The sequence below is a fragment of the Amphibalanus amphitrite genome, unplaced genomic scaffold, assembly GCF_019059575.1.
Source record: "Amphibalanus amphitrite isolate SeventyFive unplaced genomic scaffold, NRLGWU_Aamphi_draft 000173F_arrow, whole genome shotgun sequence".
NCBI lineage: Eukaryota > Metazoa > Arthropoda > Thecostraca > Balanomorpha > Balanidae > Amphibalanus > Amphibalanus amphitrite.
The window spans coordinates 11,697-30,859 of NW_024881668.1; the positions used below are offsets into that span (position 1 = coordinate 11,697).

General features: G+C 46.5%; 2 protein-coding genes across 2 annotated transcripts; one reads left to right on the forward strand and one right to left on the reverse strand.

Annotated features, from left to right (window-relative positions):
* The first annotated feature begins 1,220 nt into the window (after positions 1 to 1,220).
* LOC122383781 lies at positions 1,221 to 8,611 on the forward strand. Its single transcript, XM_043370537.1, has 3 exons — positions 1,221 to 1,378; positions 6,270 to 7,886; positions 8,200 to 8,611. Exons 1-3 carry the CDS (start codon positions 1,352 to 1,354, stop codon positions 8,293 to 8,295), a joined length of 1,740 nt encoding a protein of 579 aa, XP_043226472.1. The 5' UTR covers positions 1,221 to 1,351; the 3' UTR covers positions 8,296 to 8,611.
* Positions 8,612 to 9,544: 933 nt separating this feature from the next.
* LOC122383790 (protein D2-like) lies at positions 9,545 to 15,390 on the reverse strand. The gene is made up of 5 exons (XM_043370546.1): positions 15,306 to 15,390; positions 14,629 to 14,693; positions 14,121 to 14,244; positions 13,413 to 13,550; positions 9,545 to 10,221 (listed from the first exon to the last, which is right to left on the reverse strand). The coding sequence occupies exons 1-5, from the start codon at positions 15,388 to 15,390 to the stop codon at positions 9,998 to 10,000; spliced, it is 636 nt and encodes a 211-aa protein (XP_043226481.1). The 3' UTR covers positions 9,545 to 9,997.
* Between the last annotated feature and the right edge of the window lie 3,773 nt (positions 15,391 to 19,163).

Sequence of the window (19,163 nt, forward strand, 5' to 3'; positions counted from 1 at the left end):
ACATTTTCTCACGTGTTTTAGGTACTTATTTTGCATGCTCCTAAAAGGTTTTCATGTATCACGACTTTTAAAAATACCTTGCATATTTGCCGCCTACAAATTGTGTGGGTAACCCCGCCACCGGTGTTGATGTTAACCCAACCCATTCCTAAGAAAGCTTTTAATTGTTCAGAGATCGCGTGCGATGAGTTTCCTGTCGGTAAGTGGTAATTTTCGCAAATAATCGGTAATGGACACCTAAATAGGTATAGGTTCATCAGCTTTTTGCCAGCTTTATACAGCTGGCAAGTGCTTGGTTGGGATGCATGAAAAATATAAAGTAAAAGATCAAATAAGCTGCTTATTCCCGACTTAGGAACATCTACGAACATAAAAAAGCGTCTCTTTGGGAGTTTCATCACTTATCACGCTACGAACAGGAAACACCGCAACCTCAATCGGGGTAACACCGCCACGGGGTGGCGGTGTTCCCCAATAAGTGATCACAAGCAAAAATCGCCAGCGGCAAGAATGTACTACACGGTTCAAGCAAACTTATCTTACTGGACAAAGCCGATCAATTATTTTTCGATGTAATCAAGTAAATCAAAATGAGTCTCTTCTTAAAGACATTCAAAAGTGCTCCCAACTCATCGAATTTTTATAAGAGAATGTACATTTTTCTTTAAATGCCCACATTAAGCTTCGATTACACTGAATCACCGGAACACAAATCAGAAGACGCTTACCTTCGTGCGGTTAATAGGAAATAACGGATTTTTGCACTTCACATTGCATACTTTCGCCGCCAGATGGGGTGGCGGTGTTTCCCACAGTGGCGGTGGTCCCCCCGCTTCCCCTACATATTATATATTCATTTGTTTATTAATTGAACACATCAAACATACCACTCTTATACAGGAGGCTAATTATCCATGTATTCGTCATATCGAGCGGGCAATTTTTAACCCATTCGATTTGACGACCCAGTGTCGCTATTTCGACTGCCAAAAGGCAGAGTTTAGCTGTGTCCAAGGGAGAAGTGTATGGATAGACACCGCATGGCACGACTACTTCACGTATTGCTGGGCGGGGCTCAGACTCAGGGCAGGGTCACCCGGTATCCATTCCAACACCCGGTGCCCGCTCGACCTCCACCCGATGCCGGTGAGGGGTTTTCAGTCGGCCCGCGAACCCAGTGGAGCGCAGTGCCGGTCAGCACAGCGGAGAGTAGTCCGCCAGGGGCGAGAAAACCGGATCTGGCAACATTGGACAACACCAGACCGGGAAAAAGGAGAGAAGTGGAGGAAATTTTCTGGGATCTCGGAGATCTTGTGGTAGAAATCTGCTTTTGAGATATTTTGACGGCCAAATGCGGGCGGTGAATATTTTGTTGCTGGTAAGTTGTTTGTTTGAACTGTGAATTGAACTTTTTTGGGCTATTTGCAATGTTGTTGTATGTTTATAAACAAGAACTGCATATTATGGTATATTTTCTTAACTCAAAGTGAGCTTCTTGCCTAAACCGTATCCATAAAAATGTTCGAATCGGAAGTAGGCTAACTGGAACCCTAGGCTCTAGGATTTAGGTAACCGAAATTTCAGATTTACAACGGACCCTTGTCAAAAAAAAAAATGTTTTACGTTAGCTCTAAAGACACATTTCGAGATGAACCGCTTCTTCATCGTGCAAAATTGAAAAAGAGTTATAATTTTGTTTTGTCTACAAACCAAACTTACTGCTATCGTCATTTGTCTCATCCTGCCATAGCACACGTTATTCAAGCCTGTGTCATTCGTTTATACGGTCAAACCAAGTCAAGGCCTCGCTCTCAGATCATGGCTATGTTTAGCGGTGCACGGGCACCCTTCAGACCGAGTCGATAATATCGACAGGAATGCAGCCTCTAAATTCAACCCTGAACTCCGGGTGATTTCCTGATACACAGTGTCTGTCTGTCAGTCTCTCCACGATGATACCATCCACGTGATATGGATGCCCCATTTTGCTGGGTGAGTGATCCACCGATGCCCCAGTTGGCGAAACACGCCGGTCGCCTGTTTTGCATAGACGATATCACAGCAAACTTGTTGCGTTGGACTATCTCATGACCCATCTTTATTGCTTCACTCAGCTACTTACTACTCAATTCTCAGACATGTAAGCGGAATGTTAGTGGCGTTATGAATAATGAGCATGTGGTCTTGTTTGCGCTTTTCCAACGCAAGCATATGCGCGCCATACTCTAACTACTTGTTCATAATATGATCATCAGAATGCTAAATTTACTGCGATATGTAGTTCCATCAAGGTTGTATCTAACTGTTCCACGCATCATATCAAATCTGGGCCTATGTCGGAGCGAGCGAGGTCTTATGTAAAACAGCAGAAATTTCTGAGCACGAGCGGCCGGCCGGCCGACCGTGGTCACCCTTTTGCGAAGTTTATATCTCAGCAACCACTTGACCGATTTACTTGCGATAATTTTTGTAGGGTGACTTCATTCCTTCTACCAAGCTGAAGCATTGAACTATACCGATGCATGTGGGTGACCCTTTATGCACGGGCCCCATATGCCTTATAACAATTGCAACATCTCGGTACTGGTCGATGTGCTGAAAGTTGGCATGTAGGTAGGCACCCAATATAGGTAATGCATTTCCATGTGCCACATTTGGGGGTGTTGCTGCACGTGCACATGTGCAGGGGTCGATTCCAGATCTCGAGAACGGTTGAATCGATTGCGCTCAAATTTAGTACACAGTTAGGGACCCGTTAGTAGGGCGCCGTGCAAAAGTCAGTTGGGACCCAGCTTGTGTAGGGCTCACCCTCTCGCTCGCTCGTTTGTCGCCCCCAAAGGCGTTTTACTGGTTAGATAAGAAATCTATATGGCGATTCTCTTTCGTGAGGCCTCCAATTCAACACCGAGTGTAATTTGGTTGATTTTGTGTTCCATATTTAGGTGAATTGTGTCAATATTCACAGCCGTGAAACACAGCAGTCTTATCAAGGATATCTTTAGGGTCACGTGATTGACATCGAAAACGTGATAAACATCAGCAATAGGTACTCCGGGATTTTATTTTCCAGAAGGTCACGTTCCCCCATCATTTCCGAACCAAAAATGCTGAACGCTCAAACACGCCTTTAGACGACCCAAGGCCCTCTAACCAGACGACCAGTGCCAAAACAAAAAACATGCACAAAAACTCGCATCCACATGCCATAACTCGACTAGCACGTTTGGTTACGATGAATGCCGCATGATTACATCAAAGGTTTTCTATCGACAAAGTTGGTGCTGGTGCAACATGTCAATGCTTAATGCCAGCTCGCACTCGAAGCAATAATGGCTCGGTTTGCATGAATCGACGATCATGGATTTGCTGCGGTGACTTTCCTATTGCAGTGCTGGCATGGCTCCATGTTTCCGGAAAACATGCGGGTGTAGTTAAGCATCGTGGCAAAAAAAAAATGCTATTAGGCGGCGCACTGCATGTTCTGAAGATCAATGCCGAATTTCATAGCTTTTGTGAAGCATAATCGTGAAAGGCGGTGATGAAGTTTCCCCCCCCTCTCTCTCTCTCTCTCTCTCTCTCTCTCTCTCTCTCTCTCTCTCTCTCTCTCTCTCTCTCTCTCTCTCTCTCTCCCTCTCTCTCTCTCTCTCTCTCTCTCTCTCTCTCTGTCTCTCTCTCTCTCTCTCTCTCTCTCTCTCTCTCTCTCTCTCTCTCTCTCTCTCTCTCTCTCTCTCTCTCTCTCTCTCTCTCTCCTCTTTGTCTCTCTCGTCACCTCTCCCACTCTGTTGCACGTCTTTCTCGTTCTTATACTGGTATCCAAGGGCACAGCCGGGTACACTTTTGTTGATGTTTTGAAGCTGTTGGTTTGATGCTCATTTTCATCATTTTACCTATTATTCTGAAGATGAGCAGCGGCGCCCTTACCTAGGCGACTCTGCGCACAGGCACACCAGAAGAGGTTCGATTGCATATGACTCATATTTCCATTGTTTTATATTTCCCAACCGGGAGCAATTTCCGATTAAGAAAACCGTCACTTCACTAAATGGCACAAAAGCATTGCGGTTCTGAAATTGCGTTACAATTTTTGCTAAAAAAATTGACTGTGCAGCAGATAACGCAGATATTGTGTAACATCGCTGCAATGCTCGCATAGTTTTTGATTAGGAAATTATGTTTAATTATGCCTATTTCCAGGCCTCATTGCCAGCGAGCGATGCGAGGTCTTTTCAATGTATGTAACGGAAAAATATCAGTGTGAGCAACCCAGCCCGGCCCGGCCTGTAACGCTTTTGACAGGCCTATGTCTCAGCAACCGCTGGACCGATCGACCTGCGGTCTTTTTATGGTCAGCTCCATTATTTCTCTGATTAACCGACTACTTGTGTTCCATCTAGGTGAGCATCGTGGCCCACGTGCCACGTAAAACGTCTATGTAGATAAGCTGCAATTTATGTTTACTGCCTATTTTTGCTACCGTTTATTATCTATTTACGCTATTGTCCATTCTATCGATTTATACCATGCCGGTTAATTAAGTATCACTAGCATCAAGTCAATGCAGTCACTAGCAACAAATCAATGCTACCCATCATATCCCCCTTCCATATTTACCTATGATATGATCATCATATCGAACACCACTTCCATCCCTTCCCGGCCCCACCTGCGTTCGCAGTGTCGAGCTAAGGGGCGGTTCCCACCGTTCAACCTTGACCAGCTCACGGCCCGGCCGTACCGAAAAGTCACGCAGTGTCTGTTCATACCGATATTGCTACGTCATAGCGTGATGAAATGTCGCGGTCAGTGTGGCCATGCCTTATTGCGTCATAACGGCGATAGCGCGTGATTGAGAATAGAGATATTTGCTTGGTATTGATATATTAATAACATCGATCACAAACACCAATGTGGTCGTGATACACTTGTAATGCTTTTACGCGGTTCAATATGTTTATTTGATACGCTTGAGCCACCTTTTTTTACCGAGGCAAAAAGAGAGAAAGGGTGAATGGGAGAGAGAGAGGGGGAGAGAAAGAGAGGGACAAAGAGAGAGGTAAAGAGAGAGAGGGAGGAAGAAGAGAGTGAGAGAGAGAGAGAGAGAGAGAGAGAGAGAGAGAGCGAGAGAGACAGAGACAGAGAGAGGCAGAGAGAGAAAGAGAGAGAGAGAGAGAGAGAGAGAGAGAGAGAGAGAGAGAGAGAGAGAGACCCCAGCACCAGCCATGCCCTACCGGGTAGCCCGCCCTCCACTGCTCTCTCAGTTTCCTACAGGCGTGGCTCTGAGCCGATCCCGCCACAAGGTCAAACTCTGATATATCGTCCGGCCACCTGCCAACACCCCCACTCTCCCACCCTCTCTCCTGCCTCTCCCGCTCTCCCCAGTCGGCGACTTCCGGAAGAGTCGGGCAGATTTCAAGGTCACTCTCGCTCTTTCTGGGTGGCGGGGGATGAGAGTGGGAAGGTTTTTTGTTGTCGAGACAGCTGATAGATTTATGTCTAGGTCACCGACTTCTCCCGAGAGGAATGATGAGGAAAATTGCGGAAGGGGGAAGTCAGAAACGCTGCGGTATGATATCGGATATGCATGGACATTGTGGAGATGGCTTAGGGAGCAATTTGACGAGTTTTGTGGAAGCCCATAAAACGGGCAGTTTAGTCATACGTTTTGTTAACGCTTTCATGTCATTTGGGCTCGCCTTCAATCATGTGAATATTTTTTCACTATTTTTTTTCACACCTCCTTCGCCTATATCCTGTTTGTGCAAAAGCATCCCTAGCCACTCTTCTTCCTACTCCAATACATAAATTTTATATTGCGATATTGTTACAACGCTTCAACAAAATGCAGAAAAAAATGCTTGCATGCACTTTCCATTTCCATGGTCAGGAAAACGTGTCTATAGGCTTTTTACTGAGTTATTATACATATTCAATGTGTTAGGAATGCTACTTTTAAATATTTCGAGTGCAGCCGCCAGTTAAACAGACAAAAGACAGAGAATGAAACCGAGGTCTAGGGGGAAAGTGGGACAACACATTTATAATCCACCAAGTGAACCTTACGTAACGTTAGATAGCACCTATTAGTCTATACCCGGAGCTTTTTCATCCTATATATCACGCACGTCATCATTGGTGTATTGCAAACAAACCGAAAATGTTTGAAAACATAACACCTAAATATTATTGGCTATAGAAGCCGTTGGCCTTTAGCAAGCAAAAGACCAGAGACCTGCATTACTTACAGCTCGCCGTTCCTGTTCTGTTTTCAGCTGGTGGCGGCAGCAGCTGTTATTATAGATGGCGCCACTGCCGACAAGACGCCACGTCTATCCCGGCGCGTCACTGCCGATGATGCCACCACCGACGACTCAGCTACCAGTCGCCGTCGCTTCTCCCGGTACCGTGCCCGCTTCCCCATCGGTCCGCGTCCCGTAGAAGAGGACGAGGACGACACCGATGCCAACACCGACGGCGATGAGCAGTTCCAGCATCGGTCACGTGGCGGCGCTACTGTTGATCCGATAGATGTCGCTCCGACTGCTGAAGCGCCAACGTCAAGACGTGGAGGTAGAGCTCGAGGCTCGGGTCGACGATTCAACACTGGACGCCGGGTATCCCGCCAGCGAGGAGGAACTACCACCGAGACACCAACCTCTCCGACCTCGGAGTCTCTGAGCCAACCAGGTCGCTCGCAGTTCGTGGGACGTCAGCAAGCAACGTCTTCATTCTCATCTCCGTCGTCTTCCGGAACCGATAGCACGCGACAGCGAGCTACCGGACGTGCCGGATCTCGCTTCAACCTCGACGCCTACATAAAGGAGACAGGTCGGCTTCCCATCGCGGATATCGGGATCGACGGCCTCCCGGGACATTCAACGCTCACATCGGGACAAGCTGGGACATCAACCCCTTCCACAGCTCCTTCCTCGATTGCGTCGCTTCAGGACCAGGATGTTGTACAGCCAGGACGACGTCGTGGTGGTGGTTTCTCCCGCACGGCGACCACCCAGATCGCTGTGCCTCGCCAGCCACCTAGACGTCGCCGACCCGTTACTACATCTCCCTCTTTCGTTGATGATACCCCGCAAGAACAGGCGGTGATTTCGAGGGATTCTTCTCCGATCAAGGAGGAAGATGAGGAGGAGGAGGAGGCACCAGTCAGGCGAGGACGTTTCAGGAGTGGCACGCGGAATGCCCTTGGGCGACGGGGAAGCCGGAAGCGGGCGAGGGTGAGGCCCGCTATCAGGAACCCTGTGGTTTCTGTTGAAGAAGGCTTGGAAAACCCGCGGGTACCCGAAAATGTTGCCAATGTCGAGACAAGCATGAAGGTCCCTGCATTGCTGGCAGCTTTCACAAATTTGGCACCGTATGGTGAGGGTGAAGATACCTCCCCTTCCCATCCGAATGGACTCGCCGACGACATTGCCATAGCGTTGCCGGCGCACCTCCCGGACGAGCTCATTGGTGGTCGCGGGGGGAGGTCATATCTCCCGAGGCCCGGATCTCAGTCTCTTTCACGTCCGGCCGGCGCCTCAAATCCCAGCGCCTACCTGCCAGAGCCCCAGGTGAAACCCTCGCTTCAGGAGAACTCCTACCTACCCACTTCAAACCTTCCACCTCGCTCCCAGAAACCGTCCTATCTCCCCGAACCAGACACCTTCGACCGGCCGCAGTCTTCCCTGTTTGACGGCCTGGCTTTGCCGCCTGTGGAGGCGCCGATACCAAAGCCACAGCCTGCGGTCGGGCCGGCGGAGTGCAGCGCCGACCCGGGCGCGATCCGTCTAGAGCTGCGGTTTTTGCGGCCGTGCAGCACGGATGCCGACTGTGGAGTGAATCTGGCCTGCTTCTCGGCGGCAGCTCCGTGCTCAGGAGCGGCGGAGTCACAGGTGAGGTGACGAGAAGCGGAAAACTGGACACTCTGTAACTGGAACTCAAAATCATCCTTACGTTAATCAAAATGTCAAAATATGCCACTGACCAATATGATTGGTCACGACGTCTTACCATTGTTTGCTTGTTTGTTGCCTGTTGCAGCTGTACGGCATGTCTGCTTTCACGCACAAGTTTTTTTCTATTATTGTTACTAAACCCGTTTGTCTATGCGTAAATAAATATGTTGCGAGTGTTTGTGCGTGTTCTGACCACACAATTCTGTTCTGCACATGTTCTAACCCAGCCTGTATTTGTCCGAATTCACAGGAGTCCGTATGTCTGCCTGCCATGGAGGCTGGAGCCGCGTGTTCGAGGGACGCGCACTGCGCGTCAGCGCGTTGCCATAGCAACGTGTGCCTCTAGTGTCGTCATCCGCTGATCTCAGCTAAGCAAATGGAGGCGCACATATGTCTTCAAAGTTCACAATCACGTGCATGGGCACAACGAAGCACATTATGCCAAGGAGATGGTTTCGCGCAGAATATATAGGTTTCGCGTGTGTTCATTTTCAATTGTTAGATAAAGGCGACATTATTTGATGTTCATTTTGAGTGTGCGCGCACGGCATAAGAAAATTGAATGGCAAAAGTGGGCGTCATCAAGCAATCAGTGATGTGGAAGGTTTTGAGTGAATAAACGAATATTTACAAGGTAGCCAATACATGATGTGGTCAAATAATTATGATGTTTGTGCAGGGGCTTAGGGCCAAATAAATAAGATTGTAATACGAAAGAAATACTAGGTATGTTGAACAGAGTAAGCCTCTCGAAAGTAATGAACAAGGACACAATGTAAACGTAAACAAAGGACAAAGGTTATGCACCAATACAGAAGATTCTTATATCAACACGTACTTAATCGTAATTTGTAATCTCTCAGGAGTCAAGTCAAACACCGATTTCAAAGACCGTTCCAGATGAGACTTGAGAGCAATTACTCAGTTTAGGTTAGGTAGATGAGGTAATATGCGTATATCACGACAAATTACTTATTGCTGCTATGAGGGAACATCTCAATTGAGTGTCAACAGTGAGTGTACAATAGTCACCGGTACTAGGTCTAACACTTTGTATTTGTATTTTAGAGAGTCGATAGCCATCAATACGTTTCGAAAACTGGACTGTTGACTTTGTTCAGAAGCCGTGCTAAGTGCTGGAGTGAGACCATTATGACTTCAGGCTTGCGTTAACTAAATTAGGCGTCCCCTTGTGGTACGATGAACAGAACCAATACACAATGCCAAATAACGTAAAAACAATTCAATATATCGTTTATTGCCATGTCGTTTATTACAGCTTGCAAGGCGGCACGAGCAGAGTATGATATTAAACGCATAGACCGGACAATAAAACTGCACCGAGCATGCTGCATTTAAATTGTCAGGAGTCAGAACCACCTACGTGATCTCGTCCATACATATTACATAGCTGTCTTTCAAAACCATCTTTGATTGTAGAGTTATTGAGTTTCATTTATTTAACAACTAGGCATGGCTTCCTAGCTGTATGGATTTACGTTCTCTTCATGATACAATAACAGAATTCAGAAACGACACATTGCTTCAACTTGTTGTGGAAATTTTACCGTAAATCGTGCCTACTTTTTTGCCAAAAAAAACACTTATGTTTTGCTACGCAATCAATGAAAACGCAATTGACAATAATGCAAAAAGCGTACAGTTTTATAGTTTCTCCTATAGTGCCAGTATATTTCACCCCCTCGTCGCTTTTGTTTAACTTGTATTATTTTCACCTTTTGTGATGATCGCTTGGAATCAAATTAAAAATAAGTAGAAACACTGATCTAAAAATGATTCTCTTCCATCACCCAGGTACAAAGAGAAGTGAGTTGGTACGAGAAGATAGTATGAAAAACACGAACACGATACCATCAAAAGTAGGTGGGTGTATGCTGCGAAACTACATGCAGCTTGAGGGATGTGTAAAGAAAGGTGGACTTACAAGAACAAGAACATAAACTCACATTGATACAGTGACCCGAGTGTCGCTGGCGATCAACACTCTCTAGCATAAAAAAAAACATGTGCAAAAGTGTCATAAAACATCAGGGAAAATCATTGAGCTGAGCATAGAGCACAGGCACATAATCGTCGTACTCGGCCCTGAAGAAATTACCGGCCACCGGTCTACCGAGACCATTTTCACGTGCAAACTGGCTGACCTTCCACCCAAAGCGTCCGCGGGCCTGGCGAAAGGTCTGGCGGAGCTCTGGGTCGGCCGAAATAAGGCCAGGCTGGCGGTATAGCAGGAAGATGTAGCGGTGCACACCTGGCGGCGGGAGACGGAACTGTTAGTTCATCAGGTGGCCAGTGGTGGTGGGGGCAGAGCAGCACCAGGGAGGTGTTTCGGACTCGAAAGGTGGGTTACCTAGGTCTACTTAAAAGGGACCCTCCCACTTAATGAAATGGCGTGAAAGTGATGTCGCTCGGTTTAGAAAGAGCGAAAACGAATATCTACCAAATTTCACCGAAAAATATTCACTGGTTTTCAAGATATTATGCTTTACTTTTGCTTACTTTTTGGGATCTCCGCGGTTCCTAGCGACTGTAATTGGAAGCAATAGTTTGCCACCTGAAAGTGCGGCACTTGTTGCGCGCAAAGTGGTGTATACCACACCGCGTGCTACCAAAAATTTTAGTAAAAGATTTAAAATCGTTAGATCTGCGCTGACGTCACACATTCTGAGGGGGCATTCAAATGCATTGGCCCCTCTGAATCCAAAGTGCTGCAACTTTGAAATTAGATGTTTTCGATTTAAGGCATTTCTCGATGTTGTGAGTGCTTAATCAAACCGGTAAGTGCAAGCCAGGGACCCCATTTTGGCTATCTCAACTTAAAACTAATGTTAAGGTGGGATGGTCACTTTAAAGTAAATAGTTAAAGAAAATGATGTCACAGGAACAGTGGAGCCCCCAAAATAAAAAGTCAATATCTAAAAAGAAGATGGTGAATACTTTCCAACAGGCGCGGATACAAGGGGGGGGGGCATGGGGGCTATGCCCCCCCTTGGCCGATTTTTTTCAAAAATAAAATAAAAAGTTAAAAAGCTGAAAAGGGGGCCTCCTGAAAATAAAGTGGCTATTCATGTTGAGATGTTGCCTGAACAGCTAGATAAGCTCAATAGACGCAGTTTTTTTTGGGGGGGGGCCCAACAAGTGGGAAGATGGGGCCTCCAACAGGTGGGATTATGGGGGCCTCCTGGTTTCTAATGGCCCCTCCCTTGGAGATTTTCTGGATCCGCCCCTGCTTTCCAATGAACTTTGCTGTTACTTTTTTTGTGAACTCTGGTAGATACCCAGGGTTTGGTGTTTGTTTAATTTTTCAAATAAACAAACAAACAAACTGTTCACGAACAAATGTGTTCGCAAACAAGTGACGTCATCGGTCAAATTTTGGTAAACAAACAACGAACAGTTCGCGAACGTTTATGAACTGTTCGCGAACACGGTAAAGAGGGGGTAGATAAGACCCCCCCCCCCCCCCCCGTAGCCATTTCGCTCCTAATTGAGATAGATACTTGCGGAAAAAGCCAGCGTCTGCGTTTTTACGAACCACAGCGATTGGTATCGGATTCCAAGGTCTTACAACAACCGGTGACCCCTGAGGTCAGGTCAAGTGTCATTAAGTAGGGGTTTGATTTTTGGTAAATAACTTCGCCACAAATGGTGGCAGAGCCGCGAATATGGCACCATCGTACTCGTGGTGGCGAGGCGCGTCGAATGATATACTTTTTGTTTTGATTAAGTCTTTTTAGGATGTTGACCTCAGCCGTCAAGGTCAGGTCAAGGCCACCCGGGTCACAAAGCTGCATGGAGGATGTCATGCTGCATATCATTCGATGTGGCAGTTCTTTCTGAGTCAATTGATGGCTCAACCGACTCGCTGGCTCAATTTGATCGAAAGTTATTAGCGAAAAGCTTCTACTGCACCAAACAACCTTAGTGGCGTCTTATATGACGTCATGCAAGGTCTTAAATGCACAATTTAAGCCTCAGCGTTGCAAGAATAATTATGAATCACGATTCCCTGTGCTTGAGATAGGTATGACTAGTGCATTTTTCACATGGAAAACATGCCTGCAGTCATGCCTGTTTCAGAAAGAGCAAAAATGATTAGGTATCTAGTAAGATACCTATTCATTTTTGCTCTTTCTGAACCACGATGCATCACTTTTATGCCAATTCGTTAACTTTTTTAAGGTGAGAGGGTCTTTTTAACCCTCGCCCGCACATGCCATTTTCCCATCCTAGAACGCACATGGGGGGGGGGGGGGGTTGCCACCCCCCGCGCCATTTCGTTCCTGCATGGAGATAGAGCTTAGCGGTAAAGACGAAAAAGATTCTTTGGGAAGAGACGAATCCAATGATACCCAGTTTTACCTTCTCAGGTCAGTCATTGACCTTCCAGGTCAGGTCAAACTAAAAAATGTTGCTATTTTGGATCAACGTTGGATATCAAGTGCGCTGCTTACCATATACCGATGACGATGCTGTTTTCTGGTGCCAAGCCAGCTAGAACCTCTTTGTCACACTACCCGACCAGATTTTTGCTGCTGAGGTCATGTCAGGTCAAGTTAGGTCAAGGTCAATAATATGTGTTTGTATGTCTGTGTGTGTCTGTGTGTATACTTATGTGTGCACCGATTGTTTTTGTGTCCATATTACATGAAATCATGATCTGAGAAGCTTTTACCAAAAATGTAGTCAAAAAACTTGACAAAAAGTAATTTCCGCTTACCTAAAACGCAATTATCTTAGATGACCTAGGTTGACCTTGACCTTGACCTTGACATCTGTACATCGTCGAACAACATGTTCCATGGTAGTTGGGAGGTAAGACTGGCAAAAAAGGCCGAAATCAAGGTGTCAAAAGCTCACAAGGCCCATAGCCAGCGCAAGATGTTGAGAATTGGCCATTTGGGTCATGACATGACCTGAAAAACAAGGTCATATCTCCGAAACCAAAAATCACAGAAACTTGAAATTTCCATTGGACATCAAGAAAGGATAGAGGAGCAGCTATACGAAAAATCAGCCTTCTAGCTCTAAAAATGTTGAGTGCAGAGCAGAAAGACTACCTGGGGGGGGGGGGGTGGCAACCACCCCCCATGTGCGGGCCAGGGTTAAGGACCATTATAAAGCAAAGACCGCATTCACCAGACACATTGTTCAAACAAAGGGAGAATTCCGCTTGAGCTGGCGCATAATGGATAATCTCCGCCTCCTACAAGCACCGAACAGCACACCTGTAGGTATTTCACGGAGTGAACTGATTATCTATCCACAATATATGCATGCATCGTTCGGTACAGAATGTAACCTACGAAAAAAAATAGATCAAAACAACCGCTCTTATAATACCTATTCCTATATAAAATAGCTGTCACAGATAATTTGTGCATAATTGACAAAAACAAAATGCGCGTGCTGCCATGCCTATCGTCCGTCCGCGCAACTCACCGGAACCCTCGGGCGCTCCGGAGCCGATGTAGTCGCTGATGACGTCACCTGCCTTCAGCTGATTGGTCGGAATGTTTACCACCAGCCAATGGCGTACCTCACCCTCAGTACGGTTATTTCTATTCGGCACATCCGGGTCTGGAAAAAGTGTAATAAAATAATTAGTATAACAGACTGAAGAGTCATGTCTTAATAGTTAATACCCAGGTAAATGCTTATTTGAAATTGTGCCCCATCGAAGACTTTTCAATACAAGTCGGAGTACCGGGACCAATAATAACTTTTACCCACTACCCAGTGAAAGTCCGTTAAAACAATTTCAAATAGTATAACAGAGAGAATATACAGAAATAAGCAACTATTTGCCTATGATCTGCTTTCTGATGTATGATTATACACCGAACACTAAACACACTTCCGTCTCTCATTAATCTAATAGTCATGTATCTATGTAAAACATATTATGTTGTATGTATCTTATTGCCTGTCTGCCTACCCAAAGTTGAATTTATTTGTCTGCCTATCTTTCCTGTCTTATGCTTATTCTAGGCTGCAATCGACAACACCTGGTCTTCCCACCTCAGAATACCGATAGAGGCATAGATCATGATATTTATACCTACCACAACCGATAACTGTGTAACCATGCATATTGCCACCATACAAACATGCCACATATTTTATCCGTCCCCTCTCCAGCGCTCTCACCCGTCATGGCCAGCGTATAGAGACTTCCCGGCTCGGCCGGCCAGGTCACGTGAGGCTGACACCTGATTTCTGCCGGGGTCACCTGATTTCCCAGCTGAGCCGAGACTCCCGTACAATATTCCACCTGGAACACGCGCACAGGTCACGTGATAATTTACCGTAGCAACCAGTTGAAGAATTGTCAGTCTTTTCTTATTGTCCGCTTAAGAAAGAATAATTTTATACTGACGTCGTTCGCAGTTTCAAAAGACAACACACGCTAGCCCTGCTTTCTTTTTATATTCTTTATTATTTATTCTTTAGCATCAAAATACAGCAGACGATTAAAACGTCAAGAAGAAAAATCAATATTTAGCAATGAGCATGCCATTCATGAATATCGCATTATCGTATTTATTGTTAGGTTAATTATCAAGTTTTTTTTTTTCATTATAGCAGCTTGAAAGGAAAAACATGCCTGTAGAATAGGACCCTACATTGAAATTGCGCTTGTATTACATTTTCTTACCGTGAGTCTGCTCCTGGGCGCCTCGTCAATGACATCCGGAATAACTTCGTGCCTCTTAAACGCCTCTGGAACAGACAGCGTAGCTAAAGGTAGACATTGCTAAAGGTAGACATTGCTAAAGGTAAAGGTAGACATTGCTTAAGATAGACATTTAAAGGCGTACATTGCTTAAGGTAAAGGTAGACATTGTTAAAGGTAGACATTGCTAAAGGTAGATATTGCTGGTGTTCATGCATCAGCTCGCCTCATCCACATCATAAAGTTAAACAAAGAAGGCTTTTAAACAAAAGCTGTGGTGTATCGATTTTAATCGTCGTTACTTGTTAGTGAGTTAGTTAACGCGGGGCTCATACACAACAAAATTATGGCGGTTTCTTCGTTTGCCTGAGACGAGATCAAAACACAAAATCAAGATGCGCCATAATCTAATATGACGAATTATAATATGATTCGTCAGGTATACCATGCCTGTATCTCGTGTTATACAATATTTTATGTTTCATTTTGCGCTTTACAGAACCTGAATTTTTTACCCATATTCCCATATTCTCACAAATAGAGTCCCATATCCTCACATGTACCCACTTGCTCACTTGTTAGTTTCCACTCCTCACTTCTAAGTTTCACAGCCTTCCCTGTGAGTACCCAATGCTCACCAGTAAGCTTCACACTCTCACCTCTGAGTTCCAGGTCCTCCTGTGGTGGCGGCAGGTACATGAAGCTCAGCTGAGGCTGGAAACGGCCGACACCGAGCAGCCACATCCTCCCCGTGATCCTCCCGAAACCATGCTGCGCTTGTCCATTAGCCACCGTCAGCAGAAGGAAAAGAACAGACGCCAACATGGCCGCCGGTCTACCGGTGAAATGGTTTTTGGTTGATAGCTTTAGCGAGGATTTAGATCAAATGAAGAGAATTCGCGGCTAAAAATGGTGCAAAACTCTTCAGTTTCAGAGAACACTGAAAATATGTGTAACTCCAGGAGAGCACCTTCGGGTAGTAGAATAGATCTCTGTTTTTAAATGAACGAGGAAATATGACGAACGGCTTTTGCCACCCGGGGCGCGGGTGAAGGACAGCGCTATTGTTACCACGACGGCGATGGGAGCCGCACTGGGACACGGCGGCTCAACAAGAGCCTTATATGGCTACCTTGGAAAACGACGGTGTCATCACTACTAGCGCCGGTATTGAGCTGATTGGTATGGTCGTCGTAGGGCGGAACTGATGAGTTTATTGAAAACGGACTGTTAAGAAGGATTTATTACGCCGAAGGAGATTAAACAGGAAACCTAAAACGACCTCAATAATATCCTCCTAAATTGAAATGGAACGCATAAAGCTGTCATTTGCGGGGCTTATTAGTTATAGGTAATTAGTTGAGATAAGCTATAAGGGCGGTGCTTCAGTGGATGGAACCCCTTTTTACCGACATTGGTCAGTTGGTGGAGAGTACATGAAATTTCACGATATAAAATATCATAACAGTTTTCGTACCAGTTTCGTACAGTTTCGAATATTGAAAATATAAATTGTACTCTCGCTACAATATTTCTGGGACTGCGGCTGCCGTCCCCTCTTATAGTGCCTTGGCCGACCCTGACTGGTGTCAGTGACTACACTGACTGAATATCATTTTGTTCGGCCATGGATGAAGCTCAGACCTGCCATCTAGCGGAAGAGTTGTCGTGAGCAAGGTGAAAGCCGAGTGAACGTCCTCTCTCATTATTAAGCCACAACGGAGTGTGGTGAAGTTAAGAAGCTGGTTTGTTGTGCAAACTTTCGGTAGCTGTAGGCTTAATGTTTCAACCTGAGACAAGAAATGAATTATTGAACGACCAAGGTAACTAATAAGGCAAACTCCTGGTGATTTTTTAATTGAATCGTGAAATGCAGGGGATTATATCATTGTAGACTTCACCGACACGCATCCTTTTTAGGCCCTCATATGCTAATGAACATAGTGTGAAACACTTGACTGATTCAACTCTGGCTTTGAACAAAACGAAGGCCGAAGCAGAAACTTGCCCCCTCGCCGGACCTATTGGTTTTCTACACACGCGCCGGCCGAGTGGGGGGGGGGGGGGCGGGCACGACACCCCGCTCGCCGTTTTGCCCCTGGTGGAGCTAGCGCGTCGCGGAAAAACGAGCGTGTGCGCCGTTACGAGACGCAGAGATTGATACCCGATTTTTAGATCTTAGGTCAACCGGTGACCTCTGAGGTCATGTCAGGTGCCCCAAGGTACGGTTCAGTTTTTGGTGAATAACTTCGCAAAAAAAAACGGCCGCAGAGCCGCGATTTTGGCAGCATCGTGTTCGCCCTCGCTCAGCCGCGTCGAATGATATACTTTTTGTTTGGTGTTGACCTCACGTTACGGTCAGGTCACCGACCTCAGGTCATGAAGTTGGTCGGAGGAGATCATGTCGCATATCATTCAATCCGGCAGATCTTCCTGAGTCCATTGGTGGCTTTCCCGACTCGCTAGCTCAATTTGGTCGGGAGTTATTGACGAATAACTAAAATGATCTTGATGACGTCATAAATGACGTCACGCAAGGTCAGCATTGCAAAAGTGATGCATTTTACCTTGCAAGGAGTGCATCAAATTACGATTCTGTGTGCTTGAGATAGTTGGAGATCGTTCCCGGCGCCAGAATAGCAGTTTTCATTTTTCCCCATTGACTTATAATGGTGAGGTCACGAAAATGACCTGACCTCATAGGTATGACCTTTAGGAGAAATCCGAGATGTACAAGAGTTCTGAGACTCGTAATGGATACTAGATCCTGCAAGTTTCATTTCTCTGTGAAAGCTCCTCTGGCAGTGAGGGCGTTGCGAAGTTGCGACATCTGAAGACAGTGCAGAGGTTCACTTATGACGTCATAGGTCAGTGACCTGACCTGACCCGAAAATGCGGTTGGTGTCAAAAGATCTGGCTTGAATCAAAGGTCAGCTATGCCAAGTTTCAGCTCTCTATCGCCAGCGTGTTTGGAGCTATCGCGAAAAGCCCTATGGGCGGCGGGGCGGCACCCGCCCCCCCCCCTCGGCCGGCGAGGGTTTTAAGCCTTTTCTTTCCGCGCATCTAACAAATTTTCATCCGCGATTTTGGCAGCATCGTGTTCGCCTCGCTCAGGCGCGTCGAATGATATACTTTTTGTTTGGGTGAGTCAACTTAGGGTGTTGACCTCAGGTCACGGTCAGGTCAGCGCCCCCAGGTCACGAAGTCGGTTGAAGGAGGTCACGTCGCATATTATTTGATTTGGCAGATCTTCTTGAATCCATTGGTTACTTTCCCGATTCGCTAGCTCAATTTGATCAGGAGTTATTGGCGAAAAACTAATATGACCCTAATGACGTCATACATGACGTCATGCAAGTTCAACATTGCAAAAGTGACGCATTTTAATGAGTGCATGAAATCACGATTCTGTGTGCTTGAGATAGTTGGAGATCGTTCGCGGCGCCAGAATAGCGGTTCTCATTTTTCCCCATTGACTTATGGGTAATGGTGAGGTCACGAAAATGACCTGACCTCGTATGACCTTTAGGAAAAATCCGAGATATACAAGTTGTGAGACTCATAATGGATACTAGATCCTGCAAGTTCCGTTTCCCTGTGAAAGCTCCTCTGGCAGTGAAGGCGTTGCGAAGTTGCGACATCTGAAGACCGTGCAGAGGTTCACTTATGACGTCGTAGGTCAGTGACCTGACCTGACCCGAAAATGCGGCTGGTGTCAAAAGGTCCGGCTTGAATCAAAGGTCATGTGTGCCAAGTTTCAGCTCTCTATCGCCAGCGTGTTTGGAGCTATCGCGAAAAAAAACCTATGGGGGGGGCGGCACCCGCCACCCACCCCCCCCCCCCCGCCCCCCTCGGCCGGCGAGGGTTAAGAAAATACTTCGGTAATTTTCTAGGTCGGGTCAAAGCAGGCACGTACACAGGATTCCGCCAAGGAGGGGGTCACCTGCTCTCGAAGGGGCCCCAACGGGTCACTCAGGGACCCGGGGTCAGCCCAGGCAGTGGCATATCCAGAACCTTTCGATGGGAAGGGGGCACGGTGGGTTCAGTCCCCCTTTGTCGACGGGCCCCCTCTGTCTTAGCCCTGAGAAATTGTGGGAAGTTGGCAGGTGAAAATATCAATTTCGCCTGAGGAGTGTGCATAAAAATTAAAATGCACCGTATTTTGAGCGAGCGAAGCGAGAGAAGGCCTCAGAGTCACCGGTGCAGTGTGGGTCCCTCAGAGGCACTGGTAAACTCAACTCAACTCACCTGACATAAGGCGCTCAGGGGTGACGGTGAAATGCCGTCAGATGCGCTGGTGTGGGGTCCTCACAGGCGCCGTTATGGGGGTCTTAGGGCTTAGAAACACTAGTGGGGGTTATCATTGACATGTGTGGGGCACTGAAAGTTACTGGAACTAGTGGCTCTTCATAGGCGGGCAAGAGACCCTCAAAGGTCGGTAAGAGGCCCTCAGAGTCGCTGGTAAGTGGCCGCAAGATGCGCTGGCGTCGGGACGTCAGAGCCGCCGACGTAGGCCC

Bases quoted from the DNA above. Each gene is read 5' to 3' on its own strand.
- LOC122383781 (XM_043370537.1), top strand. From the start codon at position 1,352: ATGCGGGCGGTGAATATTTTGTTGCTG. The intron at 1,379-6,269 runs GTAAGTTGTTTG...TTCTGTTTTCAG, and splicing joins CGGTGAATATTTTGTTGCTG to CTGGTGGCGGCAGCAGCTGT. The intron at 7,887-8,199 runs GTGAGGTGACGA...CCGAATTCACAG, and splicing joins CAGGAGCGGCGGAGTCACAG to GAGTCCGTATGTCTGCCTGC.
- LOC122383790 (XM_043370546.1), bottom strand. From the start codon at position 15,390: ATGTGGCTGCTCGGTGTCGGCCGTTTCCAGCCTCAGCTGAGCTTCATG. The intron at 14,245-14,628 runs GTAAGAAAATGT...CGCGTGTTCCAG, and splicing joins CGCCCAGGAGCAGACTCACG to GTGGAATATTGTACGGGAGT. The intron at 10,222-13,412 runs GTGAGTTGCGCG...TCCCGCCGCCAG, and splicing joins CGGAGCGCCCGAGGGTTCCG to GTGTGCACCGCTACATCTTC.